Source organism: Protobothrops mucrosquamatus, unplaced genomic scaffold (assembly GCF_001527695.2).
Source record: "Protobothrops mucrosquamatus isolate PMUCROS unplaced genomic scaffold, P.Mucros_1.0 scaffold1921, whole genome shotgun sequence".
NCBI lineage: Eukaryota > Metazoa > Chordata > Lepidosauria > Squamata > Viperidae > Protobothrops > Protobothrops mucrosquamatus.
The window spans coordinates 279,856-299,428 of NW_015388043.1; the positions used below are offsets into that span (position 1 = coordinate 279,856).

Below are 19,573 nucleotides of genomic sequence, written 5' to 3' on the forward strand. Positions count from 1 at the left end.
TGAAAGTTTTTTCTTACTAAACTTTTTGCTAAGAAGGTATAAAAGTCATGAAACAAATGATCTTATCTTAAAACTGAGGCTGTTTCATTTCAAAATAATTCCAGGATGACTGGAACAGCTTCTTTCAAACTCCAAGTGAATGTACAACCCTATTGCCAGTGGTGGGATTCAGCCAGTTCGCACTAGTTCGGCAGAACCGGTAGCTAATTTTTTGTTGCCCAGACCCAGAATAGACTTCAGGAAGCGGCATCCACACAGAGAACTGGTTCTTCACATATTTGAATCCCACCACTGCCTATTGTATATATTAAAATAAATCAGTTTCTACTTATCTGGAGATGAAATGCCGTTTAGTGCCATGGCATACCTGCATTTTCTAAGGCTGAAATCTAAAACCAATAGAATTCTTAGTTTTGATTAATTTCCACTTTTTTAACTGAAAACCAACCGTACTGAATGATGCCAGTATATCTACAAGTTGAAGTAAAAAGATGAACACTCAAAGTGAGCTCAAATCCTGATAATTGCCATGGCATCTTCCCGGCAGCACTAGAGAAGTAGTTTGCCACTAGCTTATTTCTGGGCATTTTTTACTTCCGAATCTAGCTACTATCCTGGGATTTCTTGGCGATGACTGAATAAAGTACCTCCCAGATCCAGGTCCTGCTAAGCTTTTTATATCAGCCACCTATAAAGGCAGCCAGTTCCAAACAGTAATGTTGAAATTAGAATCATTTAACCAGGATCATTTATAGTCAGATGGTGCTTTACAGAAAATAGAAATCTTTCAATGCTAAAGGTAATTTTCAGGAGGAAAGATGAGCCCAATAGTTCTGTGTTTGTGTATGTGTGTTTTCTTCGTGCCTCTGAATTAGTTTTTTACTTCTGGTGACTGCCCTGACTAGTTCCTGCAGTTTTCTTGCCAAGGCTTTTCAGAAGTGGTTTGCCATTGTCTGTTTCCTAGGGCTGAGAGAGAGGCACTGGCTCAAGGACATCTAGCTGGCTTTGTGCTTATGGCGTGATTAGAACTTGCAATCTCCAGTTTCTAGCCTGTTGGCTTAACTTGCTCTCTGTGGATATATGTTTTTAATATCCAAGCGAATACAGGCTTTGAAATAGTCAAAATTAGGTACCTGCCTTCATTGTTTAATTACCCAATTAAGTAAGCTGACTTATTTGCAGACATTTGTATCACAGACACAATTTATTTCTCTATCTTAAAGAGATGAGAACCAGTTAAGTTTATTTTAATGTATTAAATTTTGGAAGACAAGTTATAGATTGGAATGTATATATTACTAAAACTCTCAGGTCTGTTTGTAATCTTCAGTTAGTCAAATTTGGAAGGTGTAGGGCAATGATTTTGAATCAAGATAACTGAAATGGGCTAACTTACAGAGTCCATGACTCCTGTGGGACTGACATTTGGGAAAGTTGTGGCTAATTCAGTGCTACTGCACTGTTGCTACTTTAGCACTGCTTCTAGGATGCCAAGATCAGCCGTAGTCATGTGATCCTCATTTCCAGTGCTCCTTGATAGCATCCCAGAAATAATTGGGAAGCCAGTAGGAATTGTAAAGTTGACTGTAATTGTGAGAAAGTCAGTGGAGAAGCCAGCAGGGAAGGTCGCAAGTTCCTCAGGAAAGTCTATCCCACCTACATAGTCTCTCCCAGTCGCACAGTGCTTACACTGCATCGGCAACTCACACACTCGCTCATTCCCATCCCCATCTGACAGCAGCTGCTTATCTATCTGCTGGCTTTGGACTTGCAATGTTCCCAGAGAAGCTGCAGGAATTCTAAATTTTTCTGGGTTTCTCAACACAACAACACATTCAGCAACAACAACTGCTGGAATTGGGTATGTCTAATTTAATGAAGAGAAGGACAAGGAGGGACATGATAGCAGTGTTCCAATATCTCAGGGGCTGCCACAAAGAAGAGGGTGTCAAGCTATTTTCCAAGGCGCCTGAAGGCAGGACAAGAAGCAACGGGTGGAAACTAAGCAAGGAGAGAAGCAACCTAGAATTAAGGAGAAACTTCCTGACAGTTAGAACAATTAACCAGTGGAACAACCTGCCTCCAGAAGCGGTGAATGTTCCAACACTGGAGGTTTTTAAGAAGAGACTGGACAGCCATTTGTCCGAAATGGTATAGGGTTTCCTGCCTGAGCAGGGGGTTAGACTAGATGACCTCCAAGATCTCTTCCAACTTTACTATTATTATTATTATTATTATTATTATTATTATTATTATTATTATTATTATTATTATTATTATTATTATTATTATTATTATTATTATTAACAAGGCCTCAAAAGAGAAAGAGCAAAGCAAACCAATTAATGAGTTTTTCAGGGTTAAGAAGTAAATGTCCCTTAGTACAGGGGTCCCCAACCCATGGTCCATGAACCGGCATTGGGTGGCAGCATGCCAGAAACTGGTCCGCGCAAACAAGCAAAGCCCCATCCGCGGGTTGCAGGCAGTACATGAAACCATGCCTCCTCTGGTCCGCAGAAAAACCTCTCTCCATGGAACCGGTCCCTGGTGCTCAAAAGGTTGGGGACCACTGCCTTAGTAGGAAAAAGGCTGATTCTTCACTAAGTATCAATAGCTTAACATCAAACTAACTAAATTTCTCTGACAATTATATAGAATTCAATCATGGCATGTTACTTAAAGTGTACTGATGAGTACTCATGTCAGGCTTCAATTTCATGAACAATGATAACACAACTTTTCTCATAGCGCCTTCCCACTAACTGAAGTAAAAGAACAGATTAAAGCACGTGCCAAAGTTTCAAAGTGCACTGTGTCAGCGTTGCCATCTATTGGTGGCTTATAATATTGGAGGCATTATTTTCCATTCAGTCCTAATATGACTCTCTTGAGCCTCTCATCCAACCATGAGAAGTTGGAGGTTACAGTTGGGTTTCTAACTGTCCATCTCTTGCATTTCAAAAGTGGAAGCTGGGGAAAAAAGAACAGGCTTGTAAAGCAAAAATGGTCCTAGGCAAAATTTAATAAAATGGATTCAGCAGTAAATAATTCTGTAAATTAATTAATTCATTCATTCATTCACATTTCTGAACTGACCATCTCCTTCAAAGTGGAACCTGGCTGGTGTGCAATAAAATGTTAAAATATAAAACAGTATATATACAGTAAAAGTTAAACAATTAGAAGGAGGCAAGAGTGATTAAATTTAAATTTTAAATTAATATATTAAAAAAAGCTGACAAAACCTTGAACTCGGAACAGTCTGAGCAGATTGTGGGATTATGTATAATATGTATGACACTAGTCTTAAATACTGTTCCATAATCAAGCATTAATATTCTGCAGTACCTGAAGTTTAGGTAACCCCATAAAGTGCTTATTACAGTAATCTAGATGTAGAATTACCAAGCAAGGTTATTTTTTTTCAAGAAGCTAGTGAATCATCTAGAGCAGTGGTTCTCAACCTGTGGGTCGGGACCCCATTTGGGGTCGCCAAGCAAGGCTGTCCGCCATTTTTTTTGTCCGCCATTTTTTTCCCCTTTTCCGGCAGGTGCTTTACCTCCCTTGGGCTGGGCCAGCTGGTGGTCGGCCTGCTCCGTCTCTGCTGCTTGCCAGCTACGCCTCGGCCGGCGCAGGGGGCGGAACCACGCATGCACGGCGCTCCCGGGCAGGGAAAGTCCTCGACTTACGACCGGTTGGGTAGTCCTCGACTTACGACCGGTTTAGTCCTCGACTTACGACCGGTTTAGTCCTCGACTTACGACCGGTTTAGTCCTCGACTTACGACCGGTTGGGGTCGCAGCATTAAAAAGGTTGAGAACCACTGATCTAGAGCTAGTTCTTATAAAATCTGAGCTTCCGGTGGCAAAATTTGATTAGTGTATATCATTTAGTTTCATACCTACTCTTTAAAGAAGGTAAAGGTTTCCCCTATCAGTCATGTGCACCTCTGTTTTTTAGCTGAGGGAGCCAGTGTTGTCCAAAAACATTTCCATGGTCATGTGGCCAGCATGACTATACACCAAGGCATACATAACACTGTTACCTCCCCAGCAAAATGGTACTTATTTATCTACTTGCATTTGCATTCTTTCAAAGAGGAATGCAACTTCATCCAGAGCAGGTCCTTTTTTCACCATCTGGAAATTTAACAAAAACAGTACTACATCTTGTTAATATTGAATCTCAGTTGAATGGCTCTGTATCCATTACCACACTGATAATACAGGAAGGTCATGAAACTCTAGTTATAATATCAAGAAAATGAGGAGCAAGTAGAATTCCAGATTCACTGGTACATCTTTGCATAAACGTGGCAACAAGCAACATCACTTTCCAAAGCAGCTTGTCTTAAGAGATCACAAGCAAATATATGTCATCCAACTACTGGTACTATTTTCCAATAATCTCTTGCCCAAAAGATTGTTAAATAGTTGGAAGCTGTTTGAATCGAGTCAACAGAAAAACTTTTCAAAAATTATATAATGGCCATTTCTTTTAATGCCAGCTCACACAGTTTGCAGAGTCTCCACATAAGGCAAATATAATATTCAATAGCAATTACCATCATTGTCAAAACTGAGAAGTCCTTAAGGCTGCAGCAGTCCTTGTAGCCATAATAGTCACTTGTTTGTCACAGTATATTGTTGCATAAAAAGCCATTAGTATTAAGTTGCTGAGTTAGACTTATTTGTCAGTTGTATTTTGGCTATATAGAAATATTCCAGGCTCAATTTTAGCCTCAGATTCTCATTTGTAAATCTTCACAAAAGCCTAGTAATAAATATTGAGAACCCATGAAGAAAATGCATTAAATGTGTCACTAGTAAAGCAGTTGGTTGAGATTATGCACAGAGAAACACCCATGCTTCACGTGACAGGACAAACACTCGGGTATATGAAACAACCTGCTAAATAATGTTCCATACATGAGGAAAAAAGTAAGCGTTGAAGCTGCAGTCACTCAAAACTTTTTGAAAGCATGATTTGTTGAACAACTTAAAATGACTATGTTGGATGGGATTGCATGTTGCATTAAGCCAAAAGTAAAGAAATACATATGTGAATAAGTTCTTTAACATTAAGACTACAGTACTCAATTTTGCAGATTTGAAGAACAAAATATACTTTAGAGCATGCAAGTGAAAGCAAATAAATCCGCCAGCAATTCTAACTCTTACCTTTTCCCAGGATCCTGCTATAGCTGTACTATTCTTGGTAATGACACAGCTGCTTCCAGGAGTTGCAGACAGATCTTCCAGGAGCCCTACCCTGCCCTCTAGATCACATTTTCTTCTTTGAATCTGAAATGCTGCCCAGTCTTGTTGAATATAAGAGACACAATGGCAAACTATAATCAGTAAACCTTTATAATTTTTGTAATATCTGAATTTACAAATTATGGTTTGCTATTGGGAATGTTTGTGGATGCCACTGGTTATCTTGAAATATCTCTTTAGGCCGTATAGGCACAATACAATCTGACTTGCAAGATTCTCTTATTATAGCCAATCTTAATAAAAGTAGCTTTAGCCTTTAGCCGTGCAGTCGATTTTCTGGTCTTGTTTACATAGTGGGGTTGACAATACCCCTACCTTTATAGTTTGGCCATCAGGGAGAAGGGAAATAGTTGCCCCTTATGCCATCCCATGGGATGTTATCTCTGAATCTGCCAAAAAACAATCAATTGATTTGACATCCTTAATAAAAGTTGGTTCCCTTGACACCGGAAGCCATAAAAGAGGAAGTAAAGAAGAATAAAAGATGGTTTACAAATCATGCTGAATTGTAACTTCTTTGTTTTATTTAGGCTAAGCAAGTTGTTTTAAGCATTAGTTAAATAAAATATAATTTGGAATGTTGTGTGATCAGAATCTGATAAACCTTGGCATTTTAGCTTGCAGACCTTTCTATGTGATTGTTAAGCATCAATATTCACTTTGGGCATTTAATCAGTATTAGTCTCAGTCACAAATTCTATTATTGTATGGTTGATGGAGATGGACTTGTGTGTTTAATGAAGATCTTAATGTAGTCTTCAGATTAGGTGCATTAAGTATCATTTGTATAAGTTGAAAGGTTTGCTGCAGTGTTCAACAAACCATAGTTAATGTATCACTCTGCCCCCATAAACTGCTCCCCAGGAAGCTGACAAATCAGAGTGCTGATAGAATGAACTGTGAAAACAAATTTTCCCAGTATGTTTTGGAAACTAAATCTATATGTATTTGAGTTGACTGCTGATCACAAGCCTTGGTTTAGTATGATATCCTGGAAATGAAAACACAAAACAATAATGTATGACCACTGAGATTTTTTAAAACCCTCTTTTTTGCACTAAAATCCTGGCAAAAATTATGGGTTGATTTTTTGAAAAAATGTGGGCTGATTTTTACAGCAAAGATGGAAGAAACAAGTCCAATTTCTATTGTTTGTAGTTTATGGACTCACACTGCTTGTCAGTCTGTAAAACAATACTTAAAAACTGGATGCTGTTTTTTCTGCTGCTTGGATTGCAGAGGTTTCACATTCTATCACACACATATCTACACACTGAGCTGAACAGGCAGCCATTTCTGGCAAATAAAAGGGGTGTCTGAAGGTGCTCTTTTTCAGACGGTTCTCAGATGCATTCACCAAGAGGCGGGACTTCGGAGCACCGCTGAGCTCTCATTGGTTGGTTTTACAAAACTTTTCCTCTCTTAGTTCCAGCCCCCTTTTCTTCTTTTGAGAAGTTCATTTTACTGCTTCTTAAACAGGCACGTCATCTAAATCTTCAAAGATTTAGGTTAATATCATGGGTTCCGAAGCAGATGATTCCAAAGAAGGTATGCTTTTCATTTTTTTTTCTCCCAAGGAGGTTTTTTTTTTTAAAATGTTGCTTTCCAAAGCTGCTTCTGGCAGCAGATGATGAATAGAGGTTTGTATTTGCTGTAATACTGAACTGTTTTTAGGGAGGGGAGAGAAAGCAAAGGAATCTGAAGACAACTATCTTCAATTTCACTGAAAATGCAGCAGCTAAGTCCTTGACACCAAGAATGTTCTTTTGTTCTTTGTAGAATGACAAGCATACTCAAAGTGTATATATATTAGAAGCTGTGTGTGCTATGTACTCACAGGCAACAATGGCTTGAAAACGGAAAATATACGTTGGTTTAATACCGTCCGACTTCTGTAAAGGGAAGTTGTGCAATTCAGAGAACTGAAAGATCGTTATTTTAAGGAGCTTTGGAGAAACAGTTTTACTGGTTGATGAATGTTGAATTGAATAACAGTATGTCTGTGGCAAAGTTTGTCAAAAGGGAAATATCCTTCCTTTCTTTCCATGGTATTATGAGCATGTGGATGATCTGGAAACGTTCCAAGAAAACTGAATATTTACCAGCGTAAATGTGGGTTGGGTTGGGAAATGCCTGGTGAGAGAAGACGATTTTTCCCCCGGAAAATTTAATGCAATAGCCTACTTAAGTCCAAAAAGAGGGTAAATACGGTACCTCTGAGAATGTGGGCATATTTTAAACAGCTCAAATTTCTTGATTTGCTAAGAAGCCAAATAAGCTGCTGGTATAAACCACACTAATCAGATCATCAGTTTGATAGTGAGCTAGGAAACTTCAAAATATTGCAGAGAGCTGCTTTCTTCTGACAATCCCACCAATAGTAACATTTTCCACATCATATATATATAAAATGTGAATTAAAAATGTGTTTGTCTCTGATTCAAGGCATTTGGCTGAGCAAAAGTTACTAAATTTAGTGTAACTGGTGGAACAAATTTATTCAAATGCTTCCATATGCTAGTGCTTTCTGTTCAGGGAACGGAATAAGTGAATCTAAATCCAGATAACTATGCTAAAGTCTTTTCCTGTAACTGCTTTAGAATCTTTGACAACATGCTCATTTAACTTCTTTTGTGTAACAGATGAGTAAGCAGCATGCATGTCATGACAAGACAAGGAGTAGGAAGAAAATTTAAAAGTAATCTTAACTTTACCTGCAAATTCAGTTGATTAAATTAGCATAGCTATCTGTATTCAGAATTATACTCCTTTCATTACCTTTAAGAAACAACTCATTGTTTATTGTTATTTTGAAAAACAGCTGAAATTAACACAGGGTAGATAATGAAGAAAAACTAGTAATAACTTTGGCACCAATGAAAATTAAATTCCTGTTATATTTTGTTGTATTTTGTTTTTAAAAATATGAAACATTAGATTGTGATATTTTAATAAAGGTGAGTCTGAAATTACAGTTCAGCTCTAAATTAATTTCTAGGGTATTTCCCAGTTGAGTTGCTGTATGGTTTTACACCTCATGGAGAAAATCTATGTGGTCACTAAGACTGAAATAAGTGTAACCACGTTTTACACCACAAAAAGTTTTGGATATATACTGTATGTGTCTGATGGCAATATTCTGTATGTTCCTCATGGATATCTTTTGAATGATTCTCCTTCCATTACAAAGCATGCAATGCATTTTATTTGTCTTTAAATTTCACTGGGTTAAGGAAAAGTTATTTCCAGGTAAATCTCTTTAGGATTACTGTCTTGAGCAGGTAGTAACAATGGAAGGTTGGTAGAGGTATATTTGTAAGGTGACTATCAATCTTCCATTACCCCTTACTTGGTATTTTTTATTTTGTTGCCTAAACATTAGATAATGTTTAGTTAATGGTTGCTGCTGCTCTTAATTCTGTTTCAGCTGTATGATTGTTACATGCATCTGTGTTTTTTTAATTGTTTCATAAATTACTGGAGAACTCATGAAATATATGGGATGGGGGCTTTAAAAAACTGAAAGTATTTAATTTAACAAAGATTAGCATCAAAATATATATATTAACTTTCTTCCAAAGTGATAAAACTGTAAATATCATCAAGTTACATTTTATACATTTTTGTATAAGTTCCAGAAGAATAATACAGTACTCAGATATTAAACTTTTAATGAGTAAAAACAGCAGTGGGTATAACCACAGTGCATTGCCAGAGATGTGTTTTAATCATAGTTTCCATTGCATTTTAGTTTATGAAATAATAGAACCTTTGTATTGATCAAATGTACAGCCTAAGTGAAATATCATATAATGTACTGTAACACAAATTCTTGTCTTTTAGAGATGGAAAATATCCTGATCAGGACATTTGTTTTCTAGTTCATTTTGAACAAATATTTCCCTTTCTTTGGTTGCACTTCTCCTTTGTGCAAAACACTAACCTTACGACATATTTAGGACTGTTCAAAATGAAGGCCTATAACAGAGGTGTCAAACTGCCTGTCCGTGGGCCTGTTGTATCATACGGAGGCCACGCCAACCCCAGCTCTCGCAATGCAAAAAAAGTTATGACACATCACGAAATGTAATGTGACATGGCGAGTTTGACACCCGTGACCTATAACTATCTCAGCTACTTCCTTCCATTTGGAATAGCTGAAATAGTAACAGAATGAAAAATTGAGACATGCTTTCTAACTTTATATATCAGGGATTTGTAACCTTCAGTTCATGGGCCTAATCTGGCCTGCCAGACCAGCCCTACTTTAGCTTATGACTCCAGCAGCAAGAAATGTGTTAGTTATCCTACATTCTGTGATAAAGCAATAACAGTTGTTGGTGGATGGTCAATTTAAAGAATGATTATGTTTGAACTGTCCTCCATTATGCCCCGATTGTGGAAAGTATTGGTCATAAGCTATCTTGCCAAAGTATCAAGTGGTATGTAAGTCTGAGAAACGTACATAGAGTTGTAGTATCAGTCTTTGTAATTATTCTGACGTGGTGATTTCATTTCTCTCTAAAACTATCCAATTGTCTGAGCTTCCCCGGAATTGTATCTTTTTCATCTTTCTATTTCAGTTATAGAGTTGATATATTTCAAAACCTTTATGTAATATAAGGGTATAATGCTTCCTCTTCTCCCCCCCCCCCCCATCAACTGAAATTAGCATGGAAATTTGGAGGCATTTTCTGGGTTTTAAGAAGGATAAAATAAGCCATTTGTCCCTGGAGGCCACTTACTCTCATTTCCATGCTAAAAACACACCTCCACAGATCAGGAGATGTCCTTCCACATCCATTCAAAGGTTAGATACTGTTGTTATTCCTGAGCCCTCTCAATGCCATTGAAATACACCAAACATTCTGTCCAGCCATCACATAACTGCCGAGCACAAGAGTGGGCTTGAAATTTGGCTTGTAGTGAACCGACCTGACAGCACAAAGAAATCCCTTGCCAGTCCCAGTCTTTTTCTCAAACAGGTCTCAATGTTAGTAAAGTTATCAATGTATTTCAGTTTTTTTTACTATTGTTGGCCAATTAACAGGTAATTTTACATAAACCATCTTCAAATTAAAGCAGCCTAGGTTGCTTTATTGTTGCTGCAAAAACACTCTATGCCTGCTATTTTTTCCACTACAACCTTCTTATGTTTTGAGGGAGTTTACATCACATATTTCTAGTGTATAAAATACAAATTATTTTTGACCTATGGCCTGATAAACATTGCCTACATATTTTCAAGATAGGCTAAAACTACTTTAAACACACCTGTACAGGTTAACTCTTAGGTAACATGATAAGGCTTGATGATTATAGCAAATGCAATGTAAAGCAAATATAAATGCTGGAAGTGTGACTATGATATTGGCTTAATTGACTACTTAATCTATTGCAAATGATATTCATAATCTCTTATATCAAATGTATATTAAAAGTATATATACAGTATAAAACTAGATATAATTCAGTATGAAAATTGATTTATTCAATAGTTTGACAGCTAAGAATGAAGTTAATTGTGAAGAATAACTGTGATTATAGTTGAAGAGTTGAAAAATGCGTTAAGCAGTGGTTAATTTAAAATGGAAGCAAAAGCTTCTGATTTCTTTCATGTAGCAGTGCCAGAAAAGAAAAGGAATAGTGGGGACAAATGATCTTGTAAATTGTCTGGAATCCCTGCTGTATTTACCAACCAGAAATTAGTGTTTGTTGTCAGCATTAGCCGATGATTTATAAATATATGGATAAGTACCAAAGCCATGTGCTCTTCTCATTACAGTATTTCCAACCTTAAACCTTTTGCTTAAAGTTAGTCAATAATCCAGAAAATTAAATCATGTTTATAAGCTGCAAAAAACAGGGTAAGCTTGGACTCACCAACTGAATCAAAAATTATTTGAATTATCATCTTATATTAGGCCACTGTCTTCTAGATCAGTGGTTCTCAACCTTTTTAATGCCACGACCCCCAACCGGTCGTAAGTCGAGGACTAAACCGGTCATAAGTCGAGGACTAAACCGGTCATAAGTCGAGGACTAAACCGGTCGTAAGTCAAGGACTATGCAACCGGTCGTAAGTCGAGGACTTTCCCTGCCCAGGAGCGCCGCGCATGCGTGGTTCCGCCCCCTGCGCCGGCCGAGGCGTAGCTGGCAAGCGGCAGAGACGGAGCAGGCCGACCACCAGCTGGCCCAGCTCAAGGGAGGTAAGGCACCCGCCGGAAAAGGGGGAAAAAATGGCGGACAGCCTTGCTTGGTGACCCCCGTGAAATGGTCGATCGACCCCAAATGGGGTCCCGACCCATAGGTTGAGAACCACTGTTCTAGATAAATGTTCACTAAAAGTGTATGTCTTCATAAAACACTATTCTGCAGGATACTTGAGCCCCAACTTGTAAGAGTTTTACAGTCTCAATAAAATATTTATCACAAGTTATCATTTTTATGTCACATGTCTATATGATAGTCCTTGAAGGTTGTATGTTGTAAACATAGTTCTTGGAGGCTGTATGTTATAAAGAAACATTTTAAGAACAAACCTCTACAATAAACTACTATGTCTTGTTGCTTAGCAGTAAAAAAGAAAATGAAGCTCCAGTTCATATTTTTGGAAAACAAGGCTGAAAGTTGTTTTGTTCCAACATTCAGCTGGAGAAACAAAATATAGGAAGTCCTTCTTTAGTGACCACAATTGAAAACAGTAACTCGATCGTTAAGCAAAGCAGTTTGTAAATGTAACTGACTGTACTTACAATCTTACTTTAGCATTCCTTTGCTTTACAACCCTGCAAAGGTCATAAATGTGAGGATTAACTCATAAAGTTACTTTTCCATCACTGTTGTAACTGGAAACAGTTGTTAAATGAGGCCAGTCACTAAATCAGGGATCTTCAAACTTGGCCCTTTTATGACTTGTGGACTTCAACTCCTAGAATTCCTCAGCCAGCGTGCCTGACTCACATGCAATTTTGGTGCCAAGGGGAGAAATCAAAAGAGGAGGGGTATGTGAGAGATCTTTAAAGTATGAAATTTGTACATAGTTGACTATGGATTGACTATAATGAAATCATGTTTAAAATTCTTATACTTCTTCCTTCGTTCTGGACATGTAATGCACTAAAAGTTACTCTCATTTTGAATGAAACAAACATTTTCCCCCTGCCTCTTGTTTTAGTGTTGGACTGATATCAAATTCATTTATTGTGACTGTGTAAGAACCTATCCTTATACTTATCTAGCATAGCATAGTTATGGTTATGTTTAAAGGATTTGTGGTCCAATTGATTCATTGGAAGCCACAAACCTATAGAAAGGTGTATTACAATAATTATTTATATACAGGATAATAATAATAATAATAATAATAATAATAATAATAATAACAATAATAATAATGATGATGTTGGAAAGGATCTTGGAGGTCTTCTAGTCCAACCCCCTGCTCAGGCGGGAAACCCTGATTGTCCCACTGTTTAATTGTTCTGTCAGGAAATTTATCCTTAGTTCCAGGTTGACAGTTCAGGTGCAATTCAGCTAAATAANAATAACTGTGATTATAGTTGAAGAGTTGAAAAATGCGTTAAGCAGTGGTTAATTTAAAATGGAAGCAAAAGCTTCTGATTTCTTTCATGTAGCAGTGCCAGAAAAGAAAAGGAATAGTGGGGACAAATGATCTTGTAAATTGTCTGGAATCCCTGCTGTATTTACCAACCAGAAATTAGTGTTTGTTGTCAGCATTAGCTGATGATTTATAAATATATGGATAAGTACCAAAGCCATGTGCTCTTCTCATTACAGTATTTCCAACCTTAAACCTTTTGCTTAAAGTTAGTCAATAATCCAGAAAATTAAATCATGTTTATAAGCTGCAAAAAACAGGGTAAGCTTGGACTCACCAACTGAATCAAAAATTATTTGAATTATCATCTTATATTAGGCCACTGTCTTCTAGATCAGTGGTTCTCAACCTTTTTAATGCCACGACCCCCAACCGGTCGTAAGTCGAGGACTAAACCGGTCATAAGTCGAGGACTAAACCGGTCATAAGTCGAGGACTAAACTGGTCGTAAGTCAAGGACTGTGCAACCGGTCGTAAGTCGAGGACTTTCCCTGCCCAGGAGCGCCGCGCATGCGTGGTTCCGCCCCCTGCGCCGGCCGAGGCGTAGCTGGCAAGCGGCAGAGACGGAGCAGGCCGACCACCAGCTGGCCCAGCTCAAGGGAGGTAAGGCACCCGCCGGAAAAGGGGGAAAAAATGGCGGACAGCCTTGCTTGGTGACCCCCGTGAAATGGTCGATCGACCCCAAATGGGGTCCCGACCCATAGGTTGAGAACCACTGTTCTAGATAAATGTTCACTAAAAGTGTATGTCTTCATAAAACACTATTCTGCTGGATACTTGAGCCCCAACTTGTAAGAGTTTTACAGTCTCAATAAAATATTTATCACAAGTTATCATTTTTATGTCACATGTCTATATGATAGTCCTTGAAGGCTGTATGTTGTAAACATAGTTCTTGGAGGCTGTATGTTATAAAGAAACATTTTAAGAACAAACCTCTACAATAAACTACTATGTCTTGTTGCTTAGCAGTAAAAAAGAAAATGAAGCTCCAGTTCATATTTTTGGAAAACAAGGCTGAAAGTTGTTTTGTTCCAACATTCAGCTGGAGAAACAAAATATAGGGAGTCCTTCTTTAGTGACCACAATTGAAAACAGTAACTCGATCGTTAAGCAAAGCAGTTTGTAAATGTAACTGTGACTGTACTTACAATCTTACTTTAGCATTCCTTTGCTTTACAACCCTGCAAAGGTCATAAATGTGAGGATTAACTCATAAAGTTACTTTTCCATCACTGTTGTAACTGGAAACAGTTGCTAAATGAGGCCAGTCACTAAATCAGGGATCTTCAAACTTGGCCCTTTTATGACTTGTGGACTTCAACTCCTAGAATTCCTCAGCCAGCGTGCCTGACTCACATGCAATTTTGGTGCCAAGGGGAGAAATCAAAAGAGGAGGGGTATGTGAGAGATCTTTAAAGTATGAAATTTGTACATAGTTGACTATGAATTGACTATAATGAAATCATGCTTAAAATTCTTATACCTCTTCCTTCCTTCTGGACGATGTAATGCACTAAAAGTTACTCTTATTTTGAATGAAAGAAACATTTTCCCCCTGCCTCTTGTTTTAGTGTTGGACTGATATCAAATTCATTTATTGTGACCGTGTAAGAACCTATCCTTATACTTATCTAGCATAGCATAGTTATGGTTATGTTTAAAGGATTTGTGGTCCAATTGATTCATTGGAAGCCACAAACCTATAGAAAGGTGTATTACAATAATTATTTATATACAGGATAATAATAATAATAATAATAATAATAATAATAATAATAATAACAATAATAATAATGATGATGTTGGAAAGGATCTTGGAGGTCTTCTAGTCCAACCCCCTGCTCAGGCGGGAAACCCTGATTGTCCCACTGTTTAATTGTTCTGTCAGGAAATTTATCCTTAGTTCCAGGTTGACAGTTCAGGTGCAATTCAGCTAAATAAAAACAGACAAGAGTGAACCTTTACAAAAAAAGCTGATTGTCTCCGCTAGTGTGAATGTGTCAATGCTTCTTATAACTATGGTAGCTCAAACCCTTAACCTTTCCCTACTGTTCTTTCCATTAATATATCCTTAGTGCTTGGCCTTGAAGCTAAGTGATTACTGTATTATGGTTTTCTATATTTGTCAACTCTGGCCTTAGAACCACCACGTGTCTACTTAACTTTTAACACTTGGAGAGGATGGCAGGATATAATATAATGAGAACAATATGTTTAAAAAGATGAGGAAATCTACTGAGTCTAAGGAGAGCCAGTTGATGTAGTAGTCCAAATGTTGCATTGGAATCAGGGCCTTAAATTCAGTAGAGGTTTGCTGATTTTGGAGTAGTCATTATGTTTGAGCTTATATTCTTTTCAAATACATAAATGAAATATGTATGTGTGTGTTAATTTTGTTCAGAATTCTGTTTGCCTTGATATCAGAAATTTGAGAAAGTGCAGTTATTATTGAATGTAATTGGGACTTGCAAAATCAATTCTAATTACTAGTTTAATTTATTCAAATCATTACTGTTCGCTTTATGACCTTTTCCTTATTTTTCTATTAGTTCTACGAACACACACACACACACACAGAGCAACCAATATGGTCCTTCTCCAGCATGACCGATGGAGAATCCACAATAGATGGGTTGATCCTTATCTTCCTACCCAGAGACCAAGTCAATCAACCCTTTGCCACACCTCTTCCCCTGGGGCAGGAGACCCAGTCTCGACAAAGGCGTAGCCATTGATGATCTTACAGTGTGGTGGCTCAAAAAACCCCTGACACAGGACCTGACGGGCCTAAATGGGGGGGGAGTGGATTCTCCATCGTCATGCTGAGAAAAGGCATTCAGGTAAGACAATGCCCCTTCTCCAGCATGACCTATAGAGAATCCACAATAGATGGGACATACCAAAGCCTCACTGTCCCTGTGGGTGGGAAGCAGTCTGGACGTATGGCCCACTATCTGATACTACTCTCTGGAGAACTCTCCTACCAAACGAGGCATCTGCCGAGGCGAATCGATCTAGTTTATAATGCCTCACAAAAGGTGAAGGCGACGACCACGTTGCTGCCCTACAAATTTCCTCAATCGACGCTTGTGTCGCCCACGCCGCTGAGGTCGCTGCACTGCAAGTTGAGTGCGCAGTGATACAACTAGGAACTGGCAAGGAGTGTGTCTGATACGCCTCCGCTATACATGCCCTAATCCATCTGCCAATGGTAGAGGCAGACACCCTCTGGCCCATTGACAAGGGCTGGAATGAAACGAAGAGTGCCTCAGATTTGCAAAAAGGAGCAGTTCGCTTAATGTAGTGACATAAGGTTCTGTGGATGTCCAGGGTGTGCCATTTACGTTCCAAGTTGTGAGATGGCTGAGGGCAAAAATCTGTCAGCACAACTTCCTGCACCCTGTGAAACAAGGAATTGACCTTGGGAACGAAAGAGGGATCCAACCGCAGGACCACCCTGTCGATATGAAAGATGCATAAGTCATCTCTGATAGACAGGGCTGCCAGTTCAGAGATGCACCTAGCTGATGTGACAGCCACTAGGAAGGCCACCGTAAGTGTTAGGAACCTCAGGGAACAGGTTCTGATGAGCTCAAAGGGAGGAGAAGTGAGAGCCTATAGGACCTTGGGTAAGACAACGCCCCGTCCCTCTGAAAGATTAAAAATATAATGTATTTACAGATCACGATTTAAAAGAACTTTTAAAAGGTAAACAGGAAGGAAATAGTTTCACCACTGTTTTGAATATCTGTTCAGATTCCTTATGCAGTAGCAATGAAAAGTAAACAAGTTCATGACATTCTTTATTTATACTACATTTGTTTCAACTAGAATAGCAGATAAGAACTCTTCTGTCTTGTATGTGACACAGAAAAAGTACTGTGAGACATTAACATCTGCAGATAAAGGACGATATAGAGGTAGTTCTCGACTTACAACAGTTCATTTAGTGACTGTTCGAAGTTACAGTGGTACTGAAAAAAAGTGGCTTATGACTGTTTTTCACACTTACAACCCTTGCAGCATCCCCATGGTCACGTGGTCAAAATTCAGACACCTGGCAACTGATTCATATTTATGACAGTTGCAGTGACTGGGGATCATGTGATCGCCTTTTCTGACTGTCTGACAAGCAGAATCAATGGGGAAGCCAGATTCACTTAACAACTATGTTACTATCTTAACAACTGCAGTGATTCACTTAACTGGCTAGAAAGGTCGTAAAATAGGACAAAATTCACTGAACAAATTAAGTGTTTAGCAACATAGATTTTGGGCTCAATTGTGGTCATAAGTCGAGGACTACCTGTATATGTGTTTTAAAAGATGTATTCATACTATAAATACGTAATTCTATTAACACTACCCACCTTGCTACTAGACTGGAAACTAATCATAATTAATGTTTTCTGATGTATTCACTTTATTAATAATCTGTGTCTCCCTTCACTTAGCAGAACTAGTTTGTTTCAGATAAACAAAAACATGTATAACTACTATCTTGTGATTTATTGTCAGCAGGAATCATTGTAATGTTGTAAAAACTTGCAAAGAAACAGCCAAGTGGTAAAAATGAAATTGTATATAAACTAGATATCCAGATATAAGAAGTTCTTCCTCAGTAGGCCATAAATATTCACCTTAATAATAAACTGCAACTGACTTGTTACCATTAGGACCAGGCTATATAAGACTATTAATTTTTCTAGAACACCTTATGTCATATAACAGGACAAGCTGTATATCCTACAATTAAGAATTCCATTATTTGTTCATGTGTTGTATATTTCAAAAAAGGTACTTGTGAAGTACATTTATATAACATCTGCTATAGCAGCTACACATTTAAGAATATGATACATCTTTGACCCATTGGACTTCTGACAAGTAGGTCAAAAATAACTTGAAAAAGGGTTCTATGTGGTCAAAGAGCTATGCCCTCTTTCAACATATTCTATTTACCTTCCTTGTTTTTTTTAAATTTTCTCTGAACCCTTGAACTGTTTTAAGTTATATGTGCCCTTAGCATCATAATTTTCCAATAGTATTATTTGGTAATAGCATTGTGGGTTCCCCCAAAACTGTTGATACTACTTTAGTTCATTGTGGATGCTGTTTGACTTTTGGTGATACTTAGAAAATGGTCTTTTTTAAAAAAAAATAATGAGCAGCTTCTGTAATAGAACTTCCTTCTTTAGTTCTTCTTGTGTCCAGTTAGTTTTACTCTGTACTCTGTCACAATTTTATTTCACAATCTCGCTTGGTTTTCAAGTAGAGAAGGGGAGACTTCAACAGAGTTGCCAGAAGAAAAGAATCAAACAGCAAGTCTTGATTTTTCTCTGTATTCTCCTTCCTGTTCTCCCTCCTTTTCCTGAATAAAGATTTATTTCCATAATGTTCTGCTTATGTAGCATTCTCCTTTTTCCCCATATGTATTCTGAAGCAATATCTGTATTGAGAAACAGTAAGTCATATGCAAAGTCTGAAACTCCCACTCAGTGAATTTGCTAGCAGCTGGATAAAATATTTAGCTTAACCTTCTCAACAGTTGCTTGTTGAATTGCTTATGGTAAATTATTGTCCATGGAAGCAGTTAGGTGAAATAAGAATGAATTAGTTCTTCAGGGTATCAAGATGCTTCAATCAACTACAAATGTTCCTATTCTTATGAAACTATGAACATTTGTGGGATATTTGATTTTTTTTTTTTGGGGGGGGGGAGAGACTGATATACAAGCAGCAGGCTTAATCCAGATGAATTATCTTGAGAGGTTGAAACTTCTCAAGGTAAGAGACATGTCAAATACTTATTCTTATAAAACAATCTTAAATTCATGCTTCTTGTTTTGTATTAATAGCCTTTCTCTATGAAGTAATTGGAGAGCTGCTGCCTGACCTGAAAAGATTATGACATTTTAGGCTGTCCCAGTTAAAAAAAAGAAAATCATTATTTCAAAGACAAACTTGATTGCTGTGGTATGCATTTCTTGGAATGCTTCATCATAAACATATAGTGCTGAAAGAGAAGTATAGATATATATGGTTTGAGGAGGAGGAATATGGAGTAGCAAAAAGGAAGAAACATAAAAAAGTGTAGCTACTCACAGTATAGCCACTCTCTGTGTGGAGTTAGGCAATTGTGGCTTGTGGGTTACATCTTTTACGGCTCTAAGATCATGCCAGTAAAATTGTGTAACAAAACCACTAATCTTTTGTTAACACTTTTTTTAACTGCTTGTGGCATTTAAACTTTTTAAAAATTATTTGTGGATGACTGCAATTCCAAACAGCCTTTAAATGGCTTGCAAATAATATAAAAACAAAATAAAAATGCAACTACATCTCAAAATTAAGAACAATAAATCCTAATGTGCATTAACACAAGCATGACAACAATCATTGCCTACTGCAAGGACCTGCTGCATATTCAAACCCCTGAGGCTTTTCAGAAAAATTGAAGTGTTAAACTTGATGTGTTCAGTCTTTGGCTTTCAGTTTAATTTAATACCTGATTCTGGTTTGCAGAGCTGTTGTTATAAGTGTTTGCCATCAAACCTCTAAATATTTGCTATACTAGACACTGTATAATATAGGAAGTACAAACAAAAAACTTTGGGATGATTAATGGCTGTCCAGAAGAAAAAGCATGCTGATCGATTTGACCATTTAA

General features: G+C 37.7%; 1 protein-coding gene across 2 annotated transcripts in view; it reads left to right on the forward strand.

Annotated features, from left to right (window-relative positions):
* Window positions 1-19,573, forward strand: part of TNFAIP8 (TNF alpha induced protein 8) — a 35,052-nt gene that overhangs the window by 10,357 nt on the left and 5,122 nt on the right. Inside the window, exon 1 of one of the 2 annotated variants that reach the window (XM_015823579.1) lies at window positions 6,735-6,827. The exons of the other annotated variant lie outside the window; for it this stretch is intronic. Coding sequence (XP_015679065.1) covers window positions 6,797-6,827 — 31 coding nt within the window. The 5' untranslated portion in view covers window positions 6,735-6,796. Of the gene's footprint in view, window positions 1-6,734; window positions 6,828-19,573 lie in introns of those variants that run through there. 2 annotated transcript variants of the gene reach the window in all.